Below are 21,291 nucleotides of genomic sequence, written 5' to 3'. Positions count from 1 at the left end.
CACACTCATATACACACACACATATACCCACACACATATACACACACATATATATATATATATACACAGACATATACACCCACACACACACATTTGTTCCCACAGACACTCACACATCTGTTTATCTTTCATGACTGGGCTGTGACCTCCTGGCCCTGTGGTCTGTGTGTGTGTGTGTGTGTGTGTCTCCGTGCCTGGCTGTGCACAGGGGCGGCGTGGAACAGACAGGACTCAGAGAGGCTCGGGGCTGGGCCCGGTGAAGGAGCACGGGGTCCTGTTCCAGTGCAAACCTGAGAACTGGACCGACCAGAAGAGGCCCGCCCCCACCATGACCTACTGGGTCATAGGGTGAGTGCAGCAGGGACGGACTGCAAGCTAACCCGCTAAGCTAGGAGCGAGTGTTTCAGGGACGCTAAAATAATTTTAAAATTGCATAAACTAATATCTGCTATTCTTTTACTTAGCTCCTATCCCCACACTTACATGGTATTTTTTGGGTTTGTATAGTTGTGGGTTCAACTCGAGGTGGTTTAGGTGGTTTCATCGATACTGTATGTCAGCTGCACTAGATCTGGGTCTGGCTTGTGTCAGCTGCACTAGATCTGGGTCTGGCTCGTGTCAGCTGGGAGGTGGGGGGACACTGAGGAGCTGTTTCGGTCACCCCACGTCACTGAGTAGAGGTTTGACGGTGATGTTTATTTTGCCCTCCGTCGAGTGGCCCTGGTATGGCTCTGCGTTATGAGTTATGACTGTGATATGAATAGAGGGGTTTGTACAGTAGCTCGCTCAGGGATTTGGGGTGGCTGGCCTGTCCCATGTAGAGATGACTAATGGTACTTTGGCGCTCTAGTCTGACTCGCTGGTGTTGCTTTTGGAGTAGAGCCTGGAGAGAGAGGGGGGAGATGGGGGGAAGAAGGGAGTTAAAGAAAGGGGGAGAGAGATATAGTAGGACCTATGTTACAGCGTATGTGCCTTACACGGTTGCTGCTCCATTGTTGTGCCTTGTACCACTATCAGTAGTCCTAACCCACGTGCTTGTTTTCATCTGTGTTGTTTTCCAGACGGATGCTTCTAGAACCCGTCCCTCAGGAATTCTACGTGTGTTTCCACGATTCCGTAGCAGAGATTCCGGTGGAGATGGCCTTCAGACTGTCCTTCGGCCTGGCCTTGTGACAAACACCACCACCTTGTCTTATCTTCTGATTCCTCCCTCCTCCCATCCTGTTCCATCCAGCCTCCATTTTTGACCACTTACTGTGTGGCTTCTCTAGACCAAGAATCTTGTGTTGGTTTAGGATTGAATACTACGTATTATTACTTAGTAATAATACACTCATACTAGAGAGTTTGTGTGTGTGTGTGTGTGTGTGAGTGAGTGAAAATCCGATGACTCTGCTTATACCTCAGAAAAGGCCAATGAGACACTCCAGGGAAACACATTCTAAGCGTTAGAGCTGCTCGCTGAAGGGTGCCTGATCACAGGAAATGACTGTTCTAGACTTCCTCCTCCTCCACATTGCCATGGCAACTGGGGATTTGTAAAGACATGGAAAAAGAGGAGCTTATTTGATTTTTTATTTTTATTTAAAAATGTACAGTGTTTTGTATGGGAATGAGTGTGTCATACTGCAGTGCATTGAAACTGTTAATAAAAATAATATTTTTACAATTTATTGAACACTGATGTTACGTTGATCATATCAACATAATTGTGTCGCTGGGTAAAGAAATATTCTCATTTAAGAGATGTCACTCCTATGATAAGTCTTCTACATCATCATTTGTCTGTGCATTGACTTTGGTCTGAGGCTGTGATCAATAACCAGGCCATGACATGCTCTGACAAGACAATGACTCGGCTCACATAATTAGGTTGTGATCCTCACCAGGAAAGGCAAATGAAACGTCATTGAACACGGGGGGGGGGACAAGAACATTTTGTATTTTTACTGTATATCATCTGACACTTTTTTGTTATATGGAACTCCTCCATTGTGTCCTTGAATCGAGCTCTGAGTCTGCTGAATCCATGCTGCAGTGCAGATTCCTCACTGGGCGGTCCAACCCTGCTCCTGGAAAACACCCTCCAGTGGGCTTACACTCCAACCCCAGTAGTAAACAAACATGATTCAGCTTGCCGACCAGCTAATGATTTGAATCAGGTGTGCTGGATTAAGGTTGGAAGGAGAACCTAGCTCTCCGCTAGCTCTCCAGAGACAGGGTTGGGCAGCCCTGGTCTAAAGCGTCTTCAAAGTTCAAGCAGCGCTTTCCACAAGTATCATGTTCTTCTTATAGCACTCCAGGCCGCAGAGTGGAGTCCCAGTCTTGGAGCAAGAGTACCTCTTCAGGTTGGTGCACCCAGTCACCCCACACCCTGCTGGGGCTGGGGGCAGCGGGCGAGGAGGCTGGGGGGCTGGGGTGCTCACCCCGGTGGGGAAGGAGATGGCCATCCCCTGGGCAGAGTCACTGTAGCGGACCATGGGGCACTGGGCCTGTTTGGACTTACGTTCCCTCATGCTCTTGATCTTGGCCTTGCTGGTCTTGGTGAGCCTCTCGATGGTCTGGTTCTTGTTGTCCTCCGCCTTCTTGGCGGCCTGCAGGCGCCTCTTGCGGGCGCGTTCCTCCCTCTTTACCATCATCTCGGCCGTCATCTCCTTCTCCTTGTAGCCCATGGGCAGCTCAAGGAGGGGCTGGCTCTGCTGCTTGTGCAGAAGGGCTTTCTGTGGGGGGGGGGGGGGGATGCACATACACGCAGACACACGTCCATGCATTACAGACACAGACAGACACGCGGGCCTATCATAGATCACACCTCAAAAGACACCTGATTCAGTCTGCAAATGACCGTCTCCGGTTCCCAGACAGAGCCCGGCTCTGTTCTGTCCTGACCTGTCTGGCAGTGAGCAGGGACACGTCGATCTCCTTCTTCAGCTCCCCGTTGTCGTCCAGCTCGCCTTTCTCCAGGGCGTCCAGCCACTTCTCCTCCTCGTCCACCGGCCCCCCCAGCATGGAGTCTGAGTCCAGGTCTGGCAGGGGGGACGGGGCCAGGTTACTATCCTCATCTGGGTCAGAGGACATGGGTGGGTCGCAAGAGAGTCATTGACATAACACGGCTGAGAGACAAACTAAGCATGGAAATGTTATAGGAAAAGGAGGGATTTTTACTAAGAAAATTTACAATTAGTATACATATATTTCAGTGACACGTATCAATTCTCACTGGCATTCAACAGCAGATCTCCACTGAAGTAAGTAGGGTGATACATATGACTAAACTATAACAATTTCTAGTTTCACTTCACATCAAAGTTGTTACCCTGCCACTAAGGAAACCAATTATAAAAGAAGAGGAAAGTGTAATAATGGCAAGAATAGATAAGACACCTTGGGACTCACCCAACCAGGCCCTGTACTGCTCCAGAGGAACCCCCTCGGAGGGCTCATCTTCCTCATCATCGTCATCATCATCATCATCATCGTCATCAACGATCATCAATGGAGAGGGAGGGCGGGCAACCCCTGGAAGCACGGTGAAGGTTGGCACACTGGTTCCGAAGAGAGGGGGAACAGAAGATAGGTTTAGAGGGGAACACGAGCACTTCAACCATACCCCTCGACTTGACTGAGGAAGAGATACGAAGGATGCATCTTGCCGCGTTCGCCTGACTGGGAAACGGCCTCCCGTTAGCATCGCAGCTCACCTCTTAGTCCCCAGTGTCTGACCTCCCAGTTTGATCTTGAGCCGGAGCTGGGGAGGGGGTCGGACCTGGGGCGGGGGCCGGACTACCATGACGGAGTCCGACTCCAGAGCCTCGGAGAAGCAGTGGCCGTCGTCCCTGTGGTGCTTCTTCTTGTGCTTCTTGTGCTTTTTGTGTTTCCGCTTGTGGACGCCGCCGTGTAGTCCGATACCCCCATCACCTAACGATAGGAAAGGACGAACAGGAGTTGAGGTGCATGGCCAGTTGGTCTGCAGTCTCACAATGTCAATCACACCACTTGTACACTTTGAATGTAATGTAATTTATGTATCCGTACAGCACACAGTTTTATCCAATGCAACGCACAGAAGGGGGAATTGAATGAGTATAACGCAAGAGCATACAAACAAGCTATTTTAAGTGATTTTCTTACATTAAAATACAATTATTGTAAAATCATGCACACAACAACAGCAAATAATATAGGTTAGCTCTAAACAACTCACCAATAAGAAACCTCGGGTGAATCATATCTTTCCTTTTCCCCATTGATGCTACTGTAATGAACGAAACCGACAGATTCCAGTGCGTGGTTGCAACTCTACGCTAGTACATGCCAGGACATTGTCAGAGACCTTTTAATTATGTCTAATATATGTGGAAGTGTCCAATTTTTTTGTTATCTGTAATCAGGGCTTAACTAAAATGATCTAGCTAGAAAAAATCTAGCTAGAAAAAATCTAGCTTGAAGACTGATGGCGTTTCAGTGTCGCCGAGGAAGGTACAAGCAACTATCAAGTCGTACAAACACAATTCAGATTTGGTAAGTAAAAAAAAAAGAGAAATCTCACTTAGCTAGGTTTATACAGCATTGCACACACCGACTAAACTCTTACACCTGCATTAATGACAGTAGCTAGCTACTTGGCATTATATCTAGCTAGCTACAGTTGTTGCTAACACAACACACGAAATGCAAACGCGGTTACCATTTAACAAAACGTTTTACGTTTAAACGTTATCCAGCCAGTTACTACTTGGGGAGAAAAAAAAACTAATCAGATTTGTGAACAGTGATAATCACGAATCAAGCCCTTACTCCTATCTATTTATGTAGATCAAATGTAGTCAATATGTACCCCAGCTACTAGCAGCTATCATAATAACAACGCATTTGATTCCTCGACGCGTTGAGGTACGTCAAACAACTCTTTACTGCCATCTAGCCGCGTGGATGTTAAACTAGTACCCTACAATTCCGAGCGAGAACGTTAACATTTTATTTCGAAATAAAGAGCATATTTGGAGCAAATTATACAATTTTTAATTGCGTCTTGTTGATGTTTATGATTGGAGGAGCAACTGTATTTTGTTGGTTTGCACAGTTGCCCTATGCCGTTACGGGCCAACGGGTGGTGTTTGGGTATTGTAGTTTTTATGTCGACCACTTGATAGTTTCATTCTAATGTAAAAAAATACATTGTCCAGAAGCCACTGTAATTGTGCTCACGATACGCAAGGTCAGTCATGTAAACCTAACGTGGTTAAGTACGATTTTAATAATAAGTTGTGGATCCTTGCTCTATGAACTTTAGACATTTTGTACTTAAGACTTACATTTTAAGTCTAAGAAGTATAAATCCATGCAAACATTTTGTTTTGTATTGGCCTTGCTACTCCGTTCTTGCTTGAAATACAGCACTGTAAGCATAATCGCAGCTACATAGAACGCTGCTGGCTGTGTTTACATTTCCAGTAAGAAAAAATATATAATTAATTTATATTGACACCTGCATTAATCTGACAGCATTGGCATAATTGATCTAGATAATAATGTGTTAATCATTTTTACGGCAGTGTCTCATGCACATTACACTAATGAATATTTTCTGAGTTGTTGTAACAACAACCGGGTAGATTTAACAACTTTTCCACAGACTGTTTACCACAATTTTAAACCATTTAATGCATATACTTTTTTTTAGTTAGGGCCTTGATATTTAACCCACATTATCAATTATATCTACAGGATTCATGAATTACTCACGGTTTTTGACTGCTGTCAGTGCAGCAAGGAAGCCTTCTCCCATTCGAATGCTGAGTAAGTCACAAATGAAACATTTTGCCGCTTTTATTTGCCCCTCTTACTTTTGTCACACATATCACTTGTGATGAAGTATAGCACTTAAAATACTCACCCTCTGCAAGTTGCCCACCTTCTCCTCTTCCTCACCCTCTTCTTCCCTCCCTCCCTCCCCCCAGCTGAGCTGCAGCAGCGTTCCCCCCCCTCCATGATCTCGCTGGCCGGGGGGGCACCCAACCCCAACACCTTCCCCTTCCTGTCAGCAACCATCCGGTTGAAAAACGGCGAGGCGGTCACGTTCGACGAGCCCCTGATGAAGAGGGCTCTGCAGTACTCTGCATCCAGCGGGTGAGAGCAGGGGGGTCAGATGGCTGAGCGGTTAGGGAATCGGGCTACTAATCAGAAGGTTGCCGGTTCAATTCCCTGGCGGTGCGAAATGACGTTGTGTCCTTATGCAAGGCAGTTCACCCTACTTGCCTCGGGGGAATGTCCCTGTACTTACTGTAAGTCACTCTGGACAAGAGCGTCTGCTAAATGACTAAATGTAAATGTGAGAGAGACTGCAGAACTGGGCCACAGGCACTAGGACATAGCTTCTCTAGGCTGCATACAGTATGGGAACAACAACATACACAGAAAAGCTATTTCTTTTCTATAGCCGTACACTGTATATAGTAGATGTACGTATTGAATAAAGACTCAGCTGTAAAATTAAAGTGAGCACAATGTCATTGAACATTGTGAATGAAGAAATGGGCTGGTCGCAGTGAGCCATCTGCAGGAATCCCATTTTCAAACACACACGGCAATAGGTGGCCAGTGAAGGTTATCTCTTCACAGCTCCTTATCTACATTTATGGCTCTCAGAGTAAACAGCACTGCCTGAGGTCGCAGCTCCAACCACCACTGATACACAGCATAGGTTTAAATCCCCACTGATAACACCTAAACGGTTATAAAACAAAGATAAGACTGTTTGACTGGAAACTCTTATATAGTTACACTATTGTTTTGTGTTGGATGCACAATATGGTGATTTTCAAACGTGAGTTTCCTTCTACAACAAGATACAGATCTCTGTTTATATAAACACAATGTTTAAGCCTGCCACAAATTAGACTCAGTCAGAATATCTGTCACACCCGAGATAACAAATACACGATAACATTTAAACTAAACTCACAAGCTCATGTAAGTTTGATAATAATCAGTGTTGAAATATGAAAACCTGAAATACCAGACAGATGTTTTACTTGTTTATGTTTCGTAGGATCCCTGAGTTGCTGACTTGGATGAAGAACCTTCAGAAGAACCTCCACAACCCTCCCACAGCGAGCTACAGCGTGGAGAAAGGCCAGATGGACATGTGTGTGACCACAGGCAGTCAGGAGGGACTCTGCAAGGTAAACACAACCGTGGTTCAGGGTCACTATGCCTCTGGGCCATGACCCCTGTAGGGTGACGCTGACCTTTTGAACCTCTTGTTGCAGGTGTTTGAGATGCTAGTGAACCCCGGAGACAACATTCTCCTTGATGCCCCCACCTACTCTGGAACTTTAGCAGCCGTAAGAGACACAGACAGTTAGGTTCCTTGTTCCCTACCGGCCCTCTGCCACGGTCACCGTAGTACTCTTTCTCCTTATATTATTTCTGTCTCTTTTTCTCTCACTCTATCTCTCTCTTTCTCTCCATCTCTCTCTATCTCTCTCTCTCTCTCACTATATCTCTCTCTCTCTCTCACTCTATCTCTGTCTTTCTCCCCATCTCTCTCTCCTCTCTCTCTCAGAATCAGAATCAGAATGGGATTTATTCGCCATGAAAGTTTGCACTGACAAGGAATTTGCTTTGGCAGGAAGGTGCATACAATAAACATATTGGAATCTTAAATTTAAATATGTGGTCTAACTATACTAAAACTAGCAGTAAAAAGTGGAATACACTAAAATTGAATAAAAGTGGGCATAAAATAAAATATAAGTTGACAAATTACAATATAAAATACAATATAAAATACAAATATAACAGGAATTGAACGTAGTGCAAAAGTAAAAGTTTTAAGACATGGCTTAAGACATCTCTCTCACTCTCTCTGTCTGTCTCTCTCTCACTCTCTCACGCTCTCTCTCCCTGTCAGCTCCAGCCACTGGGCTGTAACCTCATTAACGTCCCCAGCGACCAGCATGGCATGATCCCCTCTGGCCTGAAGGAAGTGCTGTCTCGCTGGGACCCCTTGGACGTACACAGGCCCGGAAGCTCCGCCCCCAGGGTGCTCTACACCATCCCCAATGGGGGCAACCCCACCGGGGCCTCCATGACAGCCCAGAGGAAGCAGGAAGTCTATGAGGTATGACGGCGACTCCTGCTGGGGCATCCTATAATATATCATAACTATAACGTATTACGCATATTCTGTCTGCTGATTGAAATAGAGAAGAAGAAGACAGAATCTCCTGACTCATGCGTGGGGGGAAGGAAAGGGTACCAGGAAGGAGAGAGCTAGTGTTAATGAGGCTGATGAGGGAGGTGTGGGGAGGTTTCCCCTGTGGTGCTCAATTAACTTCTGCTGCTCTGTTTTGGGGGTAGCTCGCAAGACAGTATGACATGCTCATCATCGAGGATGACCCCTATTACTTCTTGCAGTTTGATAAGGTAAAAAGGTCTAGATCCATCCCTGAATGCATTTGTTGTTTGTCTTACTGTTTGATGACATCCTTTAAATGTGTTTTTCCTTGTTTTTAATTCTCTCTCTCTCTTATTCCCTTGTTTCCTTTCAGCCCTGGGCACCCACTTTTCTCTCCATGGATGTAGATGGTAGAATCCTCCGGACAGACTCTTTCTCTAAGATCCTTTCTTCAGGGTGAGACATGCAGACAGTCACGCAGATAGACATGCAGACAGACATGCAGACAGGAAGACAGACAAACAGGCAGACAGACATGCAGACAGACATGTAGATAGACAGACATGCAGACAGACAGGAAGACAGAAAGGCAGACAGACATGCAGACAGACAGACAGGAAGACAGACAGACTGGCAGACAGACATGCAGACAGACAAACATGCAGACAGACAAACATGCAGACAGACAAACATGCAGACAGACAGACAGGCAGACAGACAGGTGGACAGGCAGGCAAACAGACAGGCTCTGGATGGGTTAACCACAACAACAGGGTCAAAGGTGTAGTAGACCTAAAAGTTATTGATTGTTCCAGAAGGATTTGTAGCCATCGTTTACCAGTGTGTTTACTCTTCAGGCTACGACTGAGTGCTTGTTTTTCCAGTTCACCAAGCAATTTAATTACTTCATGCAACTCCCTGTACACACACACACACATAAATTGTGTGTGTGTGTATAGGGAGGGAAAGCCAAAGAGGACACAGGAACAGTCTCTTGAGAAATTGTTGTTTTTTTCCACTGGAATAACCAGTGTGTTTGTGTGTTATCTTGATTTTGCAGATTGAGGCTAGGCTTTGTAACGGGACCCAAGCCCCTGGTGGACAGAGTGGTTCTCCACATCCAGGCCTCCACCATGCACACCAGCACCTTCACACAGGTGGAAGGACCTCCTCCTCTGCTTACACCCCTCTCTTATCAACCCCCCCCCCCCACACACACACACACACACACACGTTCTCCTTTAAAATACAGCGCTACTCTGTGTTTCGGGGAAACCACGCGTGATGGGATTGTTTTCAGGGCTGTGCACGTCCCGTGTGAGCCTCTATTTACGTCTGTCGCGGGCCTCTTTCCCTGGGACTTGTCTGGCAGGGGGAAACCGTGAAAGTGTTGACAGATCAACCCCCGCCAAATGTTTTTTTCGTTATAGACTCTTAGGCTGGATGCAGGTAGCGATCACAACACAAACCGTCTTTGAAAGGTCACTCAAAGCAATCATTGACTGCGTTTCCTGGAAGACGAGGTTAGGCAGCGGAAACGGGAGACATTTTAATCAGTTTCGAGTTAAAGGTTGATGCCGCGCTGACTCCTCCCCCCCCCCTACCCTCTGACTGGAGCTGACAGGCACTTTCTGCTCTCGACGCGGCGTTCCGTGCGATCTCGACCACAGTTCACAGGAGGAAGTAACTAGAGATGGGGATGTGAAAGATAGGACCCAGCATGATATCATATGCCCCCGTCAGACATTCCCTTTGGTCTTACACAGACATCTTCCCACACGACTTACCACAACAGATTACTCACCACCATGGCCTCCTAACCTAGCCGTCTACCTGGGTTCGCTAGCCAGGTACCGTGCCACGGAATAGTGTGATTCAGCTGCATGGGATAGGTCAGGTATTCAGTCCTGCTGTCTTATATCTCCCTCTCTTTTCTGCAGCTCATGGTCTCTCAGATGCTGCATAGCTGGGGCCAGGAGGGCTTCCTCAACCATATAGATGGGTAGGCCTCTCACACACACACACCATTCACCCTGATGCTGATAATGGCCGGGTTTCTTAGGAGCGTTCTAAGAGCGTTCTAGAGCGTTCTTAGAACGCTCCTAAGAAGCTCTTGGCGTTAAGAGCTTCTTAACGAATCTGGGAAACCCGGCCAATATATATGAATAACTCATAGTATATCATTATAACTCGTGTTTCTTTTCCTCTCAAAGGGTGATTGAGTTTTACAGGAAACAGCGAGATGCTATGATCTCCTCTGCTGACAAGTGGCTGACAGGTTTTCGATCCGAGTCTCCTTTGAACATAAAACCTGCAGCATTATAGTGCTTTGTAGCACCCTGTTCCTCGGCTAAATCGATATAACTGTCAATGAATCAACATCAAGGCTCAGTACCTTACGTGTGTGTGTGTGTGTGTGTGTGTGTGTGTGCGCGCGCGCAGACGTTGCTGAGTGGCATGCCCCAGCTGCAGGCATGTTCCTGTGGATCAAACTAAAGGACATCTCAGACACACAACAGCTCATCATGGAGAAAGCTCTGGAGAAGGAGGTCGGCATTGCATACACACATGTACACACATGCACGCATAGCACACACACACAAGACAGGTCACATGTCTTTGTTGTCTTTGCCCACTCCTATATCAGGGAAAGCAGGTGATTTGCACTAAGGGCAAGGCTGGTGTGCTTATAGAAATGGGGATAGTCTATGGAAAGCAGCCTTATCCAGAAAGGCCTATCCTTTTCTCTCTCTCTCTCTCTCTCTCTCTCTCTCTCTCTCTCTCTCTCTCTCTCTCTCTCTCTCCCTCTCTCTCTCTCTCTTCCACACAAACCCTTTTCTGTAGGAAAATAATTAGCGTGGCGTCTGTGTGACAAGAATTTGAAAGCACCATTGGGCTATTATAGAGCGCATGGAAGCATTCTCCTCTGAACAAATAAGACCGTACACTGTGTTAGGGCAGAGTGACAGGGACGGAACGTAATAAAGATTTTAGGATTCAATATGTTTATTATGTTTACTGTATGCACCTGCCCACCAAAGTAAATTCCTTCTTTGTGAACACTTACTTGGCGATTAAACACAATTCTGATTGTGAAATGACGTACAAATGAGCACACAAATGTGCACCGAGATATTGTCTGCTGGTCTAACCTGTATTGTGTGTGTGTGTGTGTGTGTGTGCATGTGTGTGTGCTTCTAGGTGCTGCTAGTCCCCGGAGGAGTGTTCATGATCAACAGCTCAGAACCCTGTCCTTATGTTAGAGCTGCCTTCTCCCTCTCCACACCGCAACAGATTGATGAGGTACACACACACACACACACACACACATACATATCACACTCACTCACTCACACAAGCAAACATGCGTTATGTATACACATCATTGATGTCTGAGGTCTTCCAGTTAATTCATCTTGAAACTCAACTGCTCTCTCACTCTTTCCTCTACTCTATCTCACCCTCTCTTTATCTCTCTCCATTTGTCTCTCGCCCTCAACAGGCATTCAAGAGGTTGTCTGCCCTCATCAAGGAGGATCTTATTAAATGAAAACTGAAGTGATTTAGTATTATTATATTATATATATATATATTTATATATATTTAGTATTATCTTAGACACATTTTGAATAGTAAGTTCCCAATTTACTCCTGAGGCAAAGACCTGGATTCCTAGGAGCCTGGAGACATTATGTGATTGTGTTTCTAAGTGTCCCCAGTTGGAAAGATGGCAAATCGTTTTCAATTGGTTTTATTGTCAGTTACTGTATCCTCTTTACTGTTATTATCTGTTGGTGGCATCGCAGACTTGACTTACATTGTAGCATTTCTTGAATCTAGCCTTGAACACACACACACACAAATGAAAATCCTTATTTATTGCAGTTTGACTTAGTTTAACTGTGGACCGATCGATGTAAGATACTGAGGATTGTCACGGAAGAAAGAACAAAAAATGAAACTAATTTACTACGATTGCCGTTTTTTCTCATACACTTCACTGCCACTCCCCAACACTACAAACAATGTGAGACGCCCCTGTGGGGGTGGTAGTGCGGGTGCCACACTGTACCCCACAGCAGTGTGTTTTGGTTTGAATCAGGCTCGCCTGATACAAGTGGAGACTCTAAATGATTTAGGAGTTCATTGTATGCACCTTCATGCCACAGCAAATTCATTGTTTGTGAGAACTTACATGGCGAATAAAGCTCATTCTGATTCTGTTTCTGATTTGTTCTGAGATTCGACAGGCATGTGAACTCGGTCCAGCATTTCTCACCAGCAGGCCTCAGCATGTGGCACAGAAAGAGTATAGCTGACCCACTTCAGGATGTTTCAGCTTTTTTGCATAAGCAAACTTTATGAGTCATGTGTACTGTATGCTGCAAGGCTGCGCTGATATTCAGGTCACTTAAGTGGTAGCTTTGCAGTATAATCCTGCTTTATCTCAAAGAAATCTGAATATTAATCTACTTCCTTCCCAAAATTTATTTAGCATTCCCATGAACACTTCAGAGCACCTCAAGGATGTGAAACGCTTTATTTATAAAGTGAGATATCGGCTTGGTTTAGTGCCTAGAAGAATAGATTGTTTTTCTTCATAGCCTATAGCATGTCATTTGTACCCATTACGACAGCTTGAAGGTCGGTCAATAATTGTTTTCTGAAAGGCAAATATGACTGACCAGGGTAAAGCTGAGCAAAGCCACCAACTATCAACTCTGGCACTGTGACATTTACCCCAGTGTGCTTTAGCAATATCTCTTGTTAGTGGTGACTATAATTCAATTCAAAGACAGTTTATTTAGTCTCCATACTTGCAGAACTATACATTTCCCTAATGTGCATACTTGGTCTAGTGGGTTTGTTAAGTCTTTCTCACAAACGGTAGTGTTTCCGAGGACCGCAAATGGAGTATATTGTCATTTGACTACTTTATAAGGCTTTCCCGAGTACAGTGGGTCAATACATCCGATCGAATGCTGCAGTGGTTGTTGGCAAGCTGCCCCGAGACCTTGGACAGTAAGGTCTTGTCTGAAGCGAGCACTTAATGGAGAGAGAATGTGACCCTTCAGGCTACTTTATTTGTGGGGTTACGTTTTAGAACTTGTTTTTTGAATTCTGCATGATTATTGATTTGATCAGCTTTTTATTTGACTAAATGTACTTGTTCTTTTACATGATCACGCTAAATACAAAATAACTGTATTTTAATATAGCCTACAAAGCACAAACGTTTTATGTTAAATGTTTTACATATACTGCAGTACATATGCGCATGTCCACCCACTGGAATATTCGTGTCCAGTAACCAGCCTAGTTCATGTGATGCTATTGCTGTTTTATGTTATTTTTCTAGAGAGAAAAACGTCCAAAACCAGCAACATACGTAGTGTGCGGACAGCTAGCTACGTGGATGGTGATGATGATGGGACAGCGAACGAGTAGCGGATTGTTGTTGCCATAAAACGTCGACAAGCTGACGTTTATTATAGAAGGTTACTTATGATGGTACTCAACATCTTCTTGGAAAAGATGACAAATTATGATGTGAGTATACATGACGTCGTTGTTGGAAAATTGATAGCCGACAAAGATAACGTTATTGCAACATAAGGGGTTGTGTTCGTGCTAGCCTTCCAGCTAGCTAGCTCGATACTTAGGTTTTAGCTAGCCAACAAGCTAGGTCGTGATAATCGGTTTTGTGTTCTGAAAAGAACCCTTTATTTTTTGATGGATAATGTTCGAATTTTAAACATACCAAATTATTTAAAAAGTGTATCCAACTAGTTGCAAACCAGTTAACATTGGGTGGCTATCTTTTGGTTTGGTTTGGTTTGATTGCTAGCGGGGTCACTGTAATTTCCCCCCGGTTCCCTTTTCCAATTGAATTGCTATGTTAATTGTTTAAAAAACAGATAATCAGGATATGAAAAGCATAGTCTAGATAGAGGCAGACCGAATGCAAGTAGTATTTAAATGATTAGATTACAGTAGGTCTCGGAGCCAGCTGAGCTACTGAACGAATTGTGTTTAGTGCAACAACACAACTCGTTGGAAGTCTGAAGCTAGTTATTGGCCGACCACCCCATATTGTCTAAAAATAATGCCACACAACCAGGCAATGTGTGCAGTCTTAAAGAGGTCATCACCGTCACAGTAAAGTATTTTTGTCAGGGTCTGCGTTGTATTCATTTGGTAGGTGTAGTCACACTGAAATAAATGTGCGGGTGTAACAAACTGGCACCCTTCCTTAAGATGGTCTGTTTTTTTTGTTTCAGTGACATGTTTGAAGAGTCGGAGGTGAATACCAAACGCTCTCCCATCATCATTAAGAGATAACCAATCTGTGAAAGATGAAGAGATATGTTGAATGACACAACTAAATTTTGCCTTTATTAACTGAACGACTATCAGCCGAGAAAATGAATTGGGCCGGTGGCTTCGCATTCAGAGTATTGGTGTCCGTTATATCCGTTTATACCGCTGGGGCCTTATCGGCTTTTTCCGATGGAAACAAAACCGAGAACGGTACGGCGGCAGATGGTGGATTTGTGCCCGTGGTGTTCAAGGGAGTTAGCCAGATCATCGCCCGGGAAGGAAACTGCGCACTGATAGATTGCAACGTCACCGGAGAACCGTTTCCGAATATACAGTGGTACAACTCCCACGGAGTGCAGCTAGACACAGAGATGAGCGGTGAGTCAAAACCCGTCAAATAGCACACCACGACAGTGGCACTTATCTTTGTGCTGGATAACGTGAAGGCTCACTAAACTAGCATTCCTCTCAACACCACTGCTAGCTATGTAAGTCATGTCTACTGACTGGAGGCAAAACATGTTGCTATAAAAAAATAACCATAAACCATCCAGCCTTGTGTATAATCTGTGGTTGACAGCTGTCAGTCAGCCTTGTTAAATAACTCCTCTTTGTGCACTAACCACGATCACAGCGAGAAAGAGAGGGATTTCATCTGAAGGTCATTGTCAGACTGTCAACAGTGATATTCCTGTACAAGAATACTGATGTGATTACAGCTGTTCAGAAATTATCGTAGCAATAACGCTGTGGGCAAACCAGAGGATCTAAACATAGTAACCCTCCCTTCAAAACAATGAGGATCTCGATACTGTACATTTTTTGGTTCAGAATCAGTCGCGGAAGAGAAGACACTTAATACATAGTACACAACACAAACAGACATATACCCAATAGCCTGGCCTTGACACAGCCATGGCTGTACATGCATAAATGAGATTAGGAAGAGAAAAAAATACAGATAGTGTCAAGTTACAACAGGTTGCCACCATTCTTAGCTGGCCTACATTATTCACAGTTCCTCTGGGCAATTCTACATAACTGACTACAGTTATAGAACCAGCTGACTTCTCCTTCCTGTCATTGTTACTATCTTTAAAAGGTATGGATCCTTCGGAACACGTCCTAGATCAGGAGACCAATTTGGGCGGCCCTTAGTTTGAGGGAAGGCATGTCGCAACTCGTGCCTGCTCACAGTTATTCAACAACAGTGTGTCTGAAACATGCACAGATCCTATTTCCTGTTGCATGGATCTTTCCCAAAGTTCTAGAAGACTTCTGAAGTGGGATTCTATTAATCATTTGGAATGTGCAGTCTGTTGTACGAGTGACTGTCTCCACCTAGCTCTGTTACTAACCTGTTGGGACAGGTATAGTAGTTACTGGTGCATGGTTGCCCAGAATTCTCTGTGCTGTTCGAGCTTTTTTTTTATTTTTTATCCTCTCTTTCACTCTGCCTCACTCGCTCTCCAGGGTCACAAAGACACCGCCATATCATCTGTCATAGAAAAGTAATTAGTAAAGAGGTACCAGGTGCAAGGTGTGGATGTCAACACACACACACACAGCCATCCCACTGAGCAGCAGTAAGCCTGGACCACTGCAGAGGGGGTGGCGATGACGTAAAATTAGAACCATGTCCCTCATCACAGAAACGCCGGCCAATGTCGCCAGGCTTACATTTCCTCCTCTCATTCAGCTTTTCAAGGGACACAACGGGGGGGTGGGGGGAGGAGGCGGGGGGGCACAAGCTGTGAGTGTTGCCTGCTTCCACAGCCCCTAGCTTAGCCTCCTAGGTTTGTCGCACCCTCCAAGCGGTCCTCTCTCTGACAACCTCCCACTCAGTCAGAATCTTCTCACAGGAGGAGGAGGAAAAGGAAGAGGAGGAGGAGGTGGAAAAGGAGGAGGAGGAAAAGGAGGAGAGGGTGGAGCCGGGGAGGGAGACCGTCGTCCATCTTACACAGTAACAAACCACAGACTAGAGTGCAGGACTGTAACGGGATACGCTGATGGTAAATAGTGGATGGTGCATGGTGGCGCAGTGCTTCATATTTGCTGTGAACTCTCCCCCCCCCTGTGATGTCAACATGAGTGGTTTTGTTATGGGGTGGAAAACAGGATACAAGCAGTACTCGGGCCTCCTGAACATAATATCCTTGGTCTTTTTAGATGTTTTTTTTTTGTGTTCAGGAAACATTTATCCCCCCCCCCCCCCCCTCTCCTCCTAACCAGATCCTGTCAGATACTTCCTGTGCCTCCCCGTGTTCACAGCCTAGCTCATTTGCGTAGAAACGACGGAACTTGTACCTAACCTTCCCCCTAGCAACTACTTTTCCTGCTAGCCCTTGGTTCCTCCCCCCTATTTGAGAGAGAGAGAGAGAGAGAGAGAGAGAGAGAGAGAGAGAGAGAGAGAGAGAGAGAGAGAGAGAGAGAGAGAGAGAGAGAGAGAGAGAGAGAGAGAGAGAGAGAGAGATCACTGACGTCTCAAACTCGTCTAGAAAAACACATTTTCCACAGCTAAGATCTTAAGGTCACCCGCAAGCGACGCCAGAGAGCCCTGTGCTGTTAGCAGGAGTATATTAATGGCTCAATGGAAACCCTTTGTGAATAAATTAATTGCTGTTTGTTTGTTGCCAGAGTTTATTTCATAAGTTTCCAGGGGCAGGGTTGGCAATGAATGAATTGAGCTACAAGGGTTGCCAAAGCATAATGCAATTTCGTCACAAGGACTGATTCTATAAATAAGCCGAGTTAGGGCCCCTTCAGGCTTGGAAGCACAGAGTAAGCAGGTCTGGGTTCGACTCAGGGCCCCTCGACACACTGTCACAGAGCCTGGGAGTTATTTGGCCATGGCACAGCAGAATCTTCCCCATGGACACACTCCAGACATGAGTTCCCGTCACGATGATCAGGAGGTGGCTGTGTTTTGTTATTTACTTTTCGTACCACAGATCATTGATTCTCCATCATCCTAAAGTGCTTAGTTGTAAAGACCTCCCTCTTTCCCTCCCTTTTTCTCCCTCTCTCCCTTTTCGTCTTCCCTCCCTCTCTCCTCTCTCCCTCCCTCTCTCCCTCCAGATGGGAAGTGGTGGTTGCTGGACAACGGCGTCCTCAACATCACCGCCATCACCTTCTCCGACCGCGGCAAGTACACGTGCGTGGCGTCCAACGCGCACGGCGCCTCCAACTGCACGGTGACGCTGCGCGTGGTCATCACCCGGGGCGACATGGGCGTCTACTACATGGTGGTGTGCCTGGTCACCTTCACCATCATCATGGCACTCAACATCACGCGCCTCTGCATGATGTCCAGCCACCTGAAGAAGACGGAGAAAGCCATCAACGAGTTCTTCCGCACCGAGGGCGCCGAGAAACTCCAGAAGGCCTTCGAGATCGCCAAGCGCATCCCCATCATCACCTCAGCCAAGACCCTGGAGCTGGCCAAGGTGACCCAGTTCAAGACCATGGAGTTCGCCCGCTACATCGAAGAGCTGGCCCGCAGCATCCCCCTGCCGCCGCTCATCATGAACTGCCGCACCTTCATGGAGGAGATCCTAGAGGTGGTGGGCGTGGAGGAGATGAGGCACACCTTTCTCCGCCAGGCCCCCGAGGGCCACCGAGACCTGGGCTGCCGCATGCTCGGGGCCGGGGACGTCTTCACCATCCTGCGGGAGCGGGAGAGGGAACGAGAGCGGAGCGAGTCGCCCGCCGCCGATTCCGACGACGCGTCCCTCCACGAGCAGCCGCAGCACATTGCAATCCAGGTGTCCATCCACCCCCCGCTGGCCATCACGGGGTACTGCAGCATCGAGGCTCCGCCCCTCCCAGAGACCACGCCCTCATCCCCTCCCCCGTTGGCTGCTGTGCATCTGGAGGAGGAGCCGGAGGAGCAGGGCTCCGAACAGGAACAAGAACAGGCGGAACCGGAACCGGAGGCTGTGCTGGAACCAGAACCGGAGGCTGTGCCGGAACCAGAACAGGAGGCTGTGCTGGAGGCCATGCCAGAGGCTGTGGCGGAGGCTGTGTCGGAAGCGGAGCCGGAGGCGGAGTTAGATGTGGCCAGTAAGAGCCCACCTGGTCAGGTGATCTACGAAAGCCATGTGTGAGGACGACCACATAACGACCCCACGTGACAGAGGATTCTGCTATGCATTACCCCTCATAAATAACAACAACAACAACATGTAAACAAAAACAACTGTCCAAAAAAAAAAATATTAGGTCAAGAACCAATCTTTAGGCTGTGTGATCGAATAGAACAAACAGTCAACCTCGTGTGAGGTTTATCTTCTCTCTGGAGAATAGATCAACCAGCGGAAGACTTCGTGTTATTTCTCATGCTTCTGGATTTCCATGCTGAATGTACACAAGGAGAGAATCAAATCATTTGATAAGTAATGTAATGACGAGAAGAAGAAACCACAAGGCATATACAGCCTGGCAATGTTGATTTGTTGTCAGTACTTTAATAACCCATAATCCATTCAGGTAAGAAATCTTTCACTAACACACACAAAAAAATATATTTTTATTTCTGACTTGTAGTTGTTATGTCCTCAACGTGTGTTCCATGACAACACAGCAGCGTCTTTAGTTGCAACGTCCTTAAGGACTCAGTGCATCAAAACCACTGTTCGACAACAACCCCGCTGCTTCAGTGGGATCTATAATAAAAATGCATGCTGAACCTGACGATTTGAACGTATATTGTCTCCCTAGTCTGAGTCTGTGATATAGAGTATACCAAACCTAAATGAGCAAGCCAGGTGGACCTCTGTATTCACACGATGTGATGGAATGTACCAGACTAGAGCTTCATACCCTTTTGTAGTGGTAGCAACCTCAACTGCCCCTCAGAATTTGTATTAATTAAAAAAATGTATGAGAAGAAAAAAAAAGTGTTAGAATTTTGATTTATTATTAGGCCTATTATCCACTGTAGACCGATTTGAGTGATGACATTAGTTTAGAAATAATATGATTATATTCAGACTTATGTCACCCCAGTGTTTCCCAGTAGGCCTGTAACAGATTTTATTATTTCTCACTGTTTTATTAGCCTTTTTATTTTCCCATCTGGTATTATGTTCTGGTCTCAGGCCCCAGTGCACTAACTTACCTGAACTGAGGCAACAATGCTTTCTGCTGCACGATGACCGGACTGGTATGGAGGTCAGACTTTCTTTAGCTTTTTTCCCCAGGCTGTTGGTTTTTTTGATGGGAGGGCGGAGCTGGAAATTGAGGGAGGGAGGCTTGAATATTGTTCTGCTTCAAATGGTGCTCTGGGTATGCCTCTCTTTTGTAGTGGATATAAAATAAACTGTCTGCTGTGTTACCATGGTTTCCTGGTTCGGTCATTGTAAAAAAAAAGCACCAGTGTTGTCCTTTCTCACACACACACACACACACACACCGCCTGTATCTTTTCCGACACTCTCCCTCTTTCTGTCTAATAACCTCCCACCCACATTCTCTCTCGTGTGAAACACGCTGACAGAAGGCCGTGGACACCTTATCTTGTCACCTGACTCCTCCTCCAATCACACTGCCAGCTTCTGCTGTTCTAGAACAAAGGAGGCCATCTTGTTACCATAGCTACTGTGGCTGGTCTAGATTCGAAATTTCCTATTAGCAGCAGAATGACACAAGAGCCAAAAAGTAGCAAAAAAGTATTGAGTCGTAGCCTACAAAGCTGAGCTCTAGAGTCCAGGGTTCTAATTAAGACATGGACCCCCCCAAAAGAGGTGAAAGCATCAGGTCGGGGGGGGGTTGAGACATTTATATATTGTTCTCACCTGTAATCGTAAATATTACTTTATGCCCTGGTGAAGAAGATGGCCCTTCCCGATTATCATTGTATAATTTGCAACATATATATTAATTAATTTAACTGATATCAGTTAAGTATCAATTGGTTTGGGCGAGTTTTGAAACAGGGGTACTGTGTTCCGCGGTAGACTCGATGCTACGCATGCTTACCCACTGAGCCACAGTGTTCTGGCAAAAGTACATTGTACAAGACAGTGTAATTGCCTTTATAAAATAAAATTAGGTTACTAATGTGATTGCTTTATCTGTAAATTAAATTAATGCTTTTTTTTTGGTAATGCGTTGTGTAGGTCTTAAATTTCAATCTTGATGGTCTTAAAATGTCTAAAAAACGTCTTAAATGTGACTTAACTAAACCTGCCGGAACTCTGTGAGCTGCAGTATGTGAACCCTCAACCAGGTTAGGCAATGTGACCACTGGTGCATGTAGCATGATAAGAGAATAAAGGTGATACACAGCACTGATACACACAGCCAAGGAGCAGAGACACCAGGACACACAAGCAGGAAGCATCTGTCAAATAAATCCTTGCTCTGCATTTATCCCATCCTGTTCTACCTCCAATGGCAGCCAGGAGCAGTAGTCTGACATTAACGGGGGCCCAGTTTAAGTGCTAACCCTGTCCTGACCGGGGGGAAGGAGGGAGGGAAGGAGGGGCTTAAGTGGTCGACCGAGGCTTACTCCAAAGAGAGAGCTAGCTTCTGGGCTCTTCGTGCTGCTTTGAACTCCTACGGGAACTTGCTTCACAAAGACAAGTCTGTGCTGGAAGTCTGGGTGGCAAAGTGCCGCCACGCCACCCCTACCCCTGGCCTCCCCCCCCCTGGCCTCCCCACCCACCACAAAGGTTCACCATCTAGTGTGCCAAGTCACTGTACTTGATTCTCTGACAACAGTTAGAATGTAACACAGACTCGAGCTTTAAAGGTCCCCTGACATGAAAACTTCACTTTAGGAGGTT

The 21,291-nt window shown here is 45.9% G+C and overlaps 4 protein-coding genes across 10 annotated transcripts in view; 3 read left to right on the top strand and 1 right to left on the bottom strand.

The window, feature by feature from the left end:
• The window catches only part of intu (inturned planar cell polarity protein), a 17,197-nt gene extending 15,335 nt beyond the window's left edge, over positions 1-1,862 (top strand). For both annotated transcript variants that reach the window (XM_047040672.1, XM_047040671.1), the window contains 2 exons: positions 209-348; positions 1,062-1,862. In XM_047040672.1, coding sequence (XP_046896628.1) covers positions 209-348; positions 1,062-1,173 — 252 coding nt within the window. In that variant the 3' untranslated portion in view covers positions 1,174-1,862. The remainder of the gene's footprint in view (positions 1-208; positions 349-1,061) is intronic.
• Positions 1,562-5,923, bottom strand: ino80b (INO80 complex subunit B). Of its 3 annotated transcripts, XM_047040784.1 has the most exons (6): positions 5,897-5,923; positions 5,746-5,795; positions 3,702-3,918; positions 3,385-3,545; positions 2,890-3,062; positions 1,562-2,720 (listed from the first exon to the last, which is right to left on the bottom strand). In XM_047040784.1, the coding sequence occupies exons 2-6, from the start codon at positions 5,786-5,788 to the stop codon at positions 2,256-2,258; spliced, it is 1,059 nt and encodes a 352-aa protein (XP_046896740.1). In that variant the 5' UTR covers positions 5,789-5,795; positions 5,897-5,923; the 3' UTR covers positions 1,562-2,255. The 3 variants fall into 3 exon arrangements, with proteins under 3 accessions (XP_046896740.1, XP_046896739.1, XP_046896741.1); XM_047040783.1 differs by lacking the exons at positions 5,746-5,795; positions 5,897-5,923 and adding an exon at positions 4,205-5,036; XM_047040785.1 differs by lacking the exons at positions 5,746-5,795; positions 5,897-5,923 and adding an exon at positions 4,205-4,920 and having other exon boundaries at positions 3,397-3,545.
• On the top strand, positions 5,120-12,812 carry aadat (aminoadipate aminotransferase). Of its 4 annotated transcripts, none has more exons than XM_047040750.1 (15): positions 5,120-5,218; positions 5,728-5,799; positions 5,961-6,129; positions 7,052-7,184; positions 7,272-7,346; positions 7,916-8,125; positions 8,365-8,430; positions 8,556-8,638; positions 9,243-9,339; positions 10,123-10,184; positions 10,396-10,460; positions 10,625-10,731; positions 11,384-11,485; positions 11,685-11,743; positions 11,784-12,812. In XM_047040750.1, the coding sequence occupies exons 2-14, from the start codon at positions 5,733-5,735 to the stop codon at positions 11,730-11,732; spliced, it is 1,284 nt and encodes a 427-aa protein (XP_046896706.1). In that variant the 5' UTR covers positions 5,120-5,218; positions 5,728-5,732; the 3' UTR covers positions 11,733-11,743; positions 11,784-12,812. The 4 variants fall into 4 exon arrangements, with proteins under 4 accessions (XP_046896706.1, XP_046896709.1, XP_046896708.1 ...); XM_047040752.1 differs by lacking the exon at positions 5,120-5,218 and adding an exon at positions 5,221-5,241; XM_047040751.1 differs by lacking the exon at positions 5,120-5,218 and adding an exon at positions 5,248-5,453.
• A 1,743-nt stretch (positions 12,813-14,555) lies between these two features.
• Positions 14,556-19,838, top strand: mfap3l (microfibril associated protein 3 like). The gene is made up of 2 exons (XM_047040747.1): positions 14,556-14,881; positions 17,582-19,838. Exons 1-2 carry the CDS (start codon positions 14,608-14,610, stop codon positions 18,607-18,609), a joined length of 1,302 nt encoding a protein of 433 aa, XP_046896703.1. The 5' UTR covers positions 14,556-14,607; the 3' UTR covers positions 18,610-19,838.
• Positions 19,839-21,291: the final 1,453 nt, after the last annotated feature.

Source organism: Hypomesus transpacificus, chromosome 18 (genome assembly GCF_021917145.1).
Source record: "Hypomesus transpacificus isolate Combined female chromosome 18, fHypTra1, whole genome shotgun sequence".
NCBI classification, from domain to species: domain Eukaryota; kingdom Metazoa; phylum Chordata; class Actinopteri; order Osmeriformes; family Osmeridae; genus Hypomesus; species Hypomesus transpacificus.
The sequence above is the reverse complement of the archived record's forward strand: the minus strand, read 5'-3'. Positions and strand labels throughout refer to the sequence as shown.

What these genes read in the sequence shown, in the direction of transcription:
- aadat (XM_047040750.1), top strand. Translation starts at nt 5,733, where the DNA reads ATGAATTACTCACGGTTTTTGACTGCTGTCAGTGCAGCAAGGAAGCCT. An exon ending in TCTAAGATCCTTTCTTCAGG is followed by an intron (nt 8,639 to 9,242) that starts GTGAGACATGCA and finishes TTGATTTTGCAG; the next exon opens with ATTGAGGCTAGGCTTTGTAA. An exon ending in CACCGCAACAGATTGATGAG is followed by an intron (nt 11,486 to 11,684) that starts GTACACACACAC and finishes CGCCCTCAACAG; the next exon opens with GCATTCAAGAGGTTGTCTGC.
- ino80b (XM_047040784.1), bottom strand. Translation starts at nt 5,788, where the DNA reads ATGGGAGAAGGCTTCCTTGCTGCACTGACAGCAGTCAAAAACC. An exon ending in ACTGACAGCAGTCAAAAACC is followed by an intron (nt 3,919 to 5,745) that starts GTGAGTAATTCA and finishes TCCTATCGTTAG; the next exon opens with GTGATGGGGGTATCGGACTA. An exon ending in CAGACACTGGGGACTAAGAG is followed by an intron (nt 3,546 to 3,701) that starts GTGAGCTGCGAT and finishes CTTCGGAACCAG; the next exon opens with TGTGCCAACCTTCACCGTGC.
- mfap3l (XM_047040747.1), top strand. Translation starts at nt 14,608, where the DNA reads ATGAATTGGGCCGGTGGCTTCGCATTCAGAGTATTGGTGTCCGTTATA. An exon ending in GCTAGACACAGAGATGAGCG is followed by an intron (nt 14,882 to 17,581) that starts GTGAGTCAAAAC and finishes CTCTCCCTCCAG; the next exon opens with ATGGGAAGTGGTGGTTGCTG.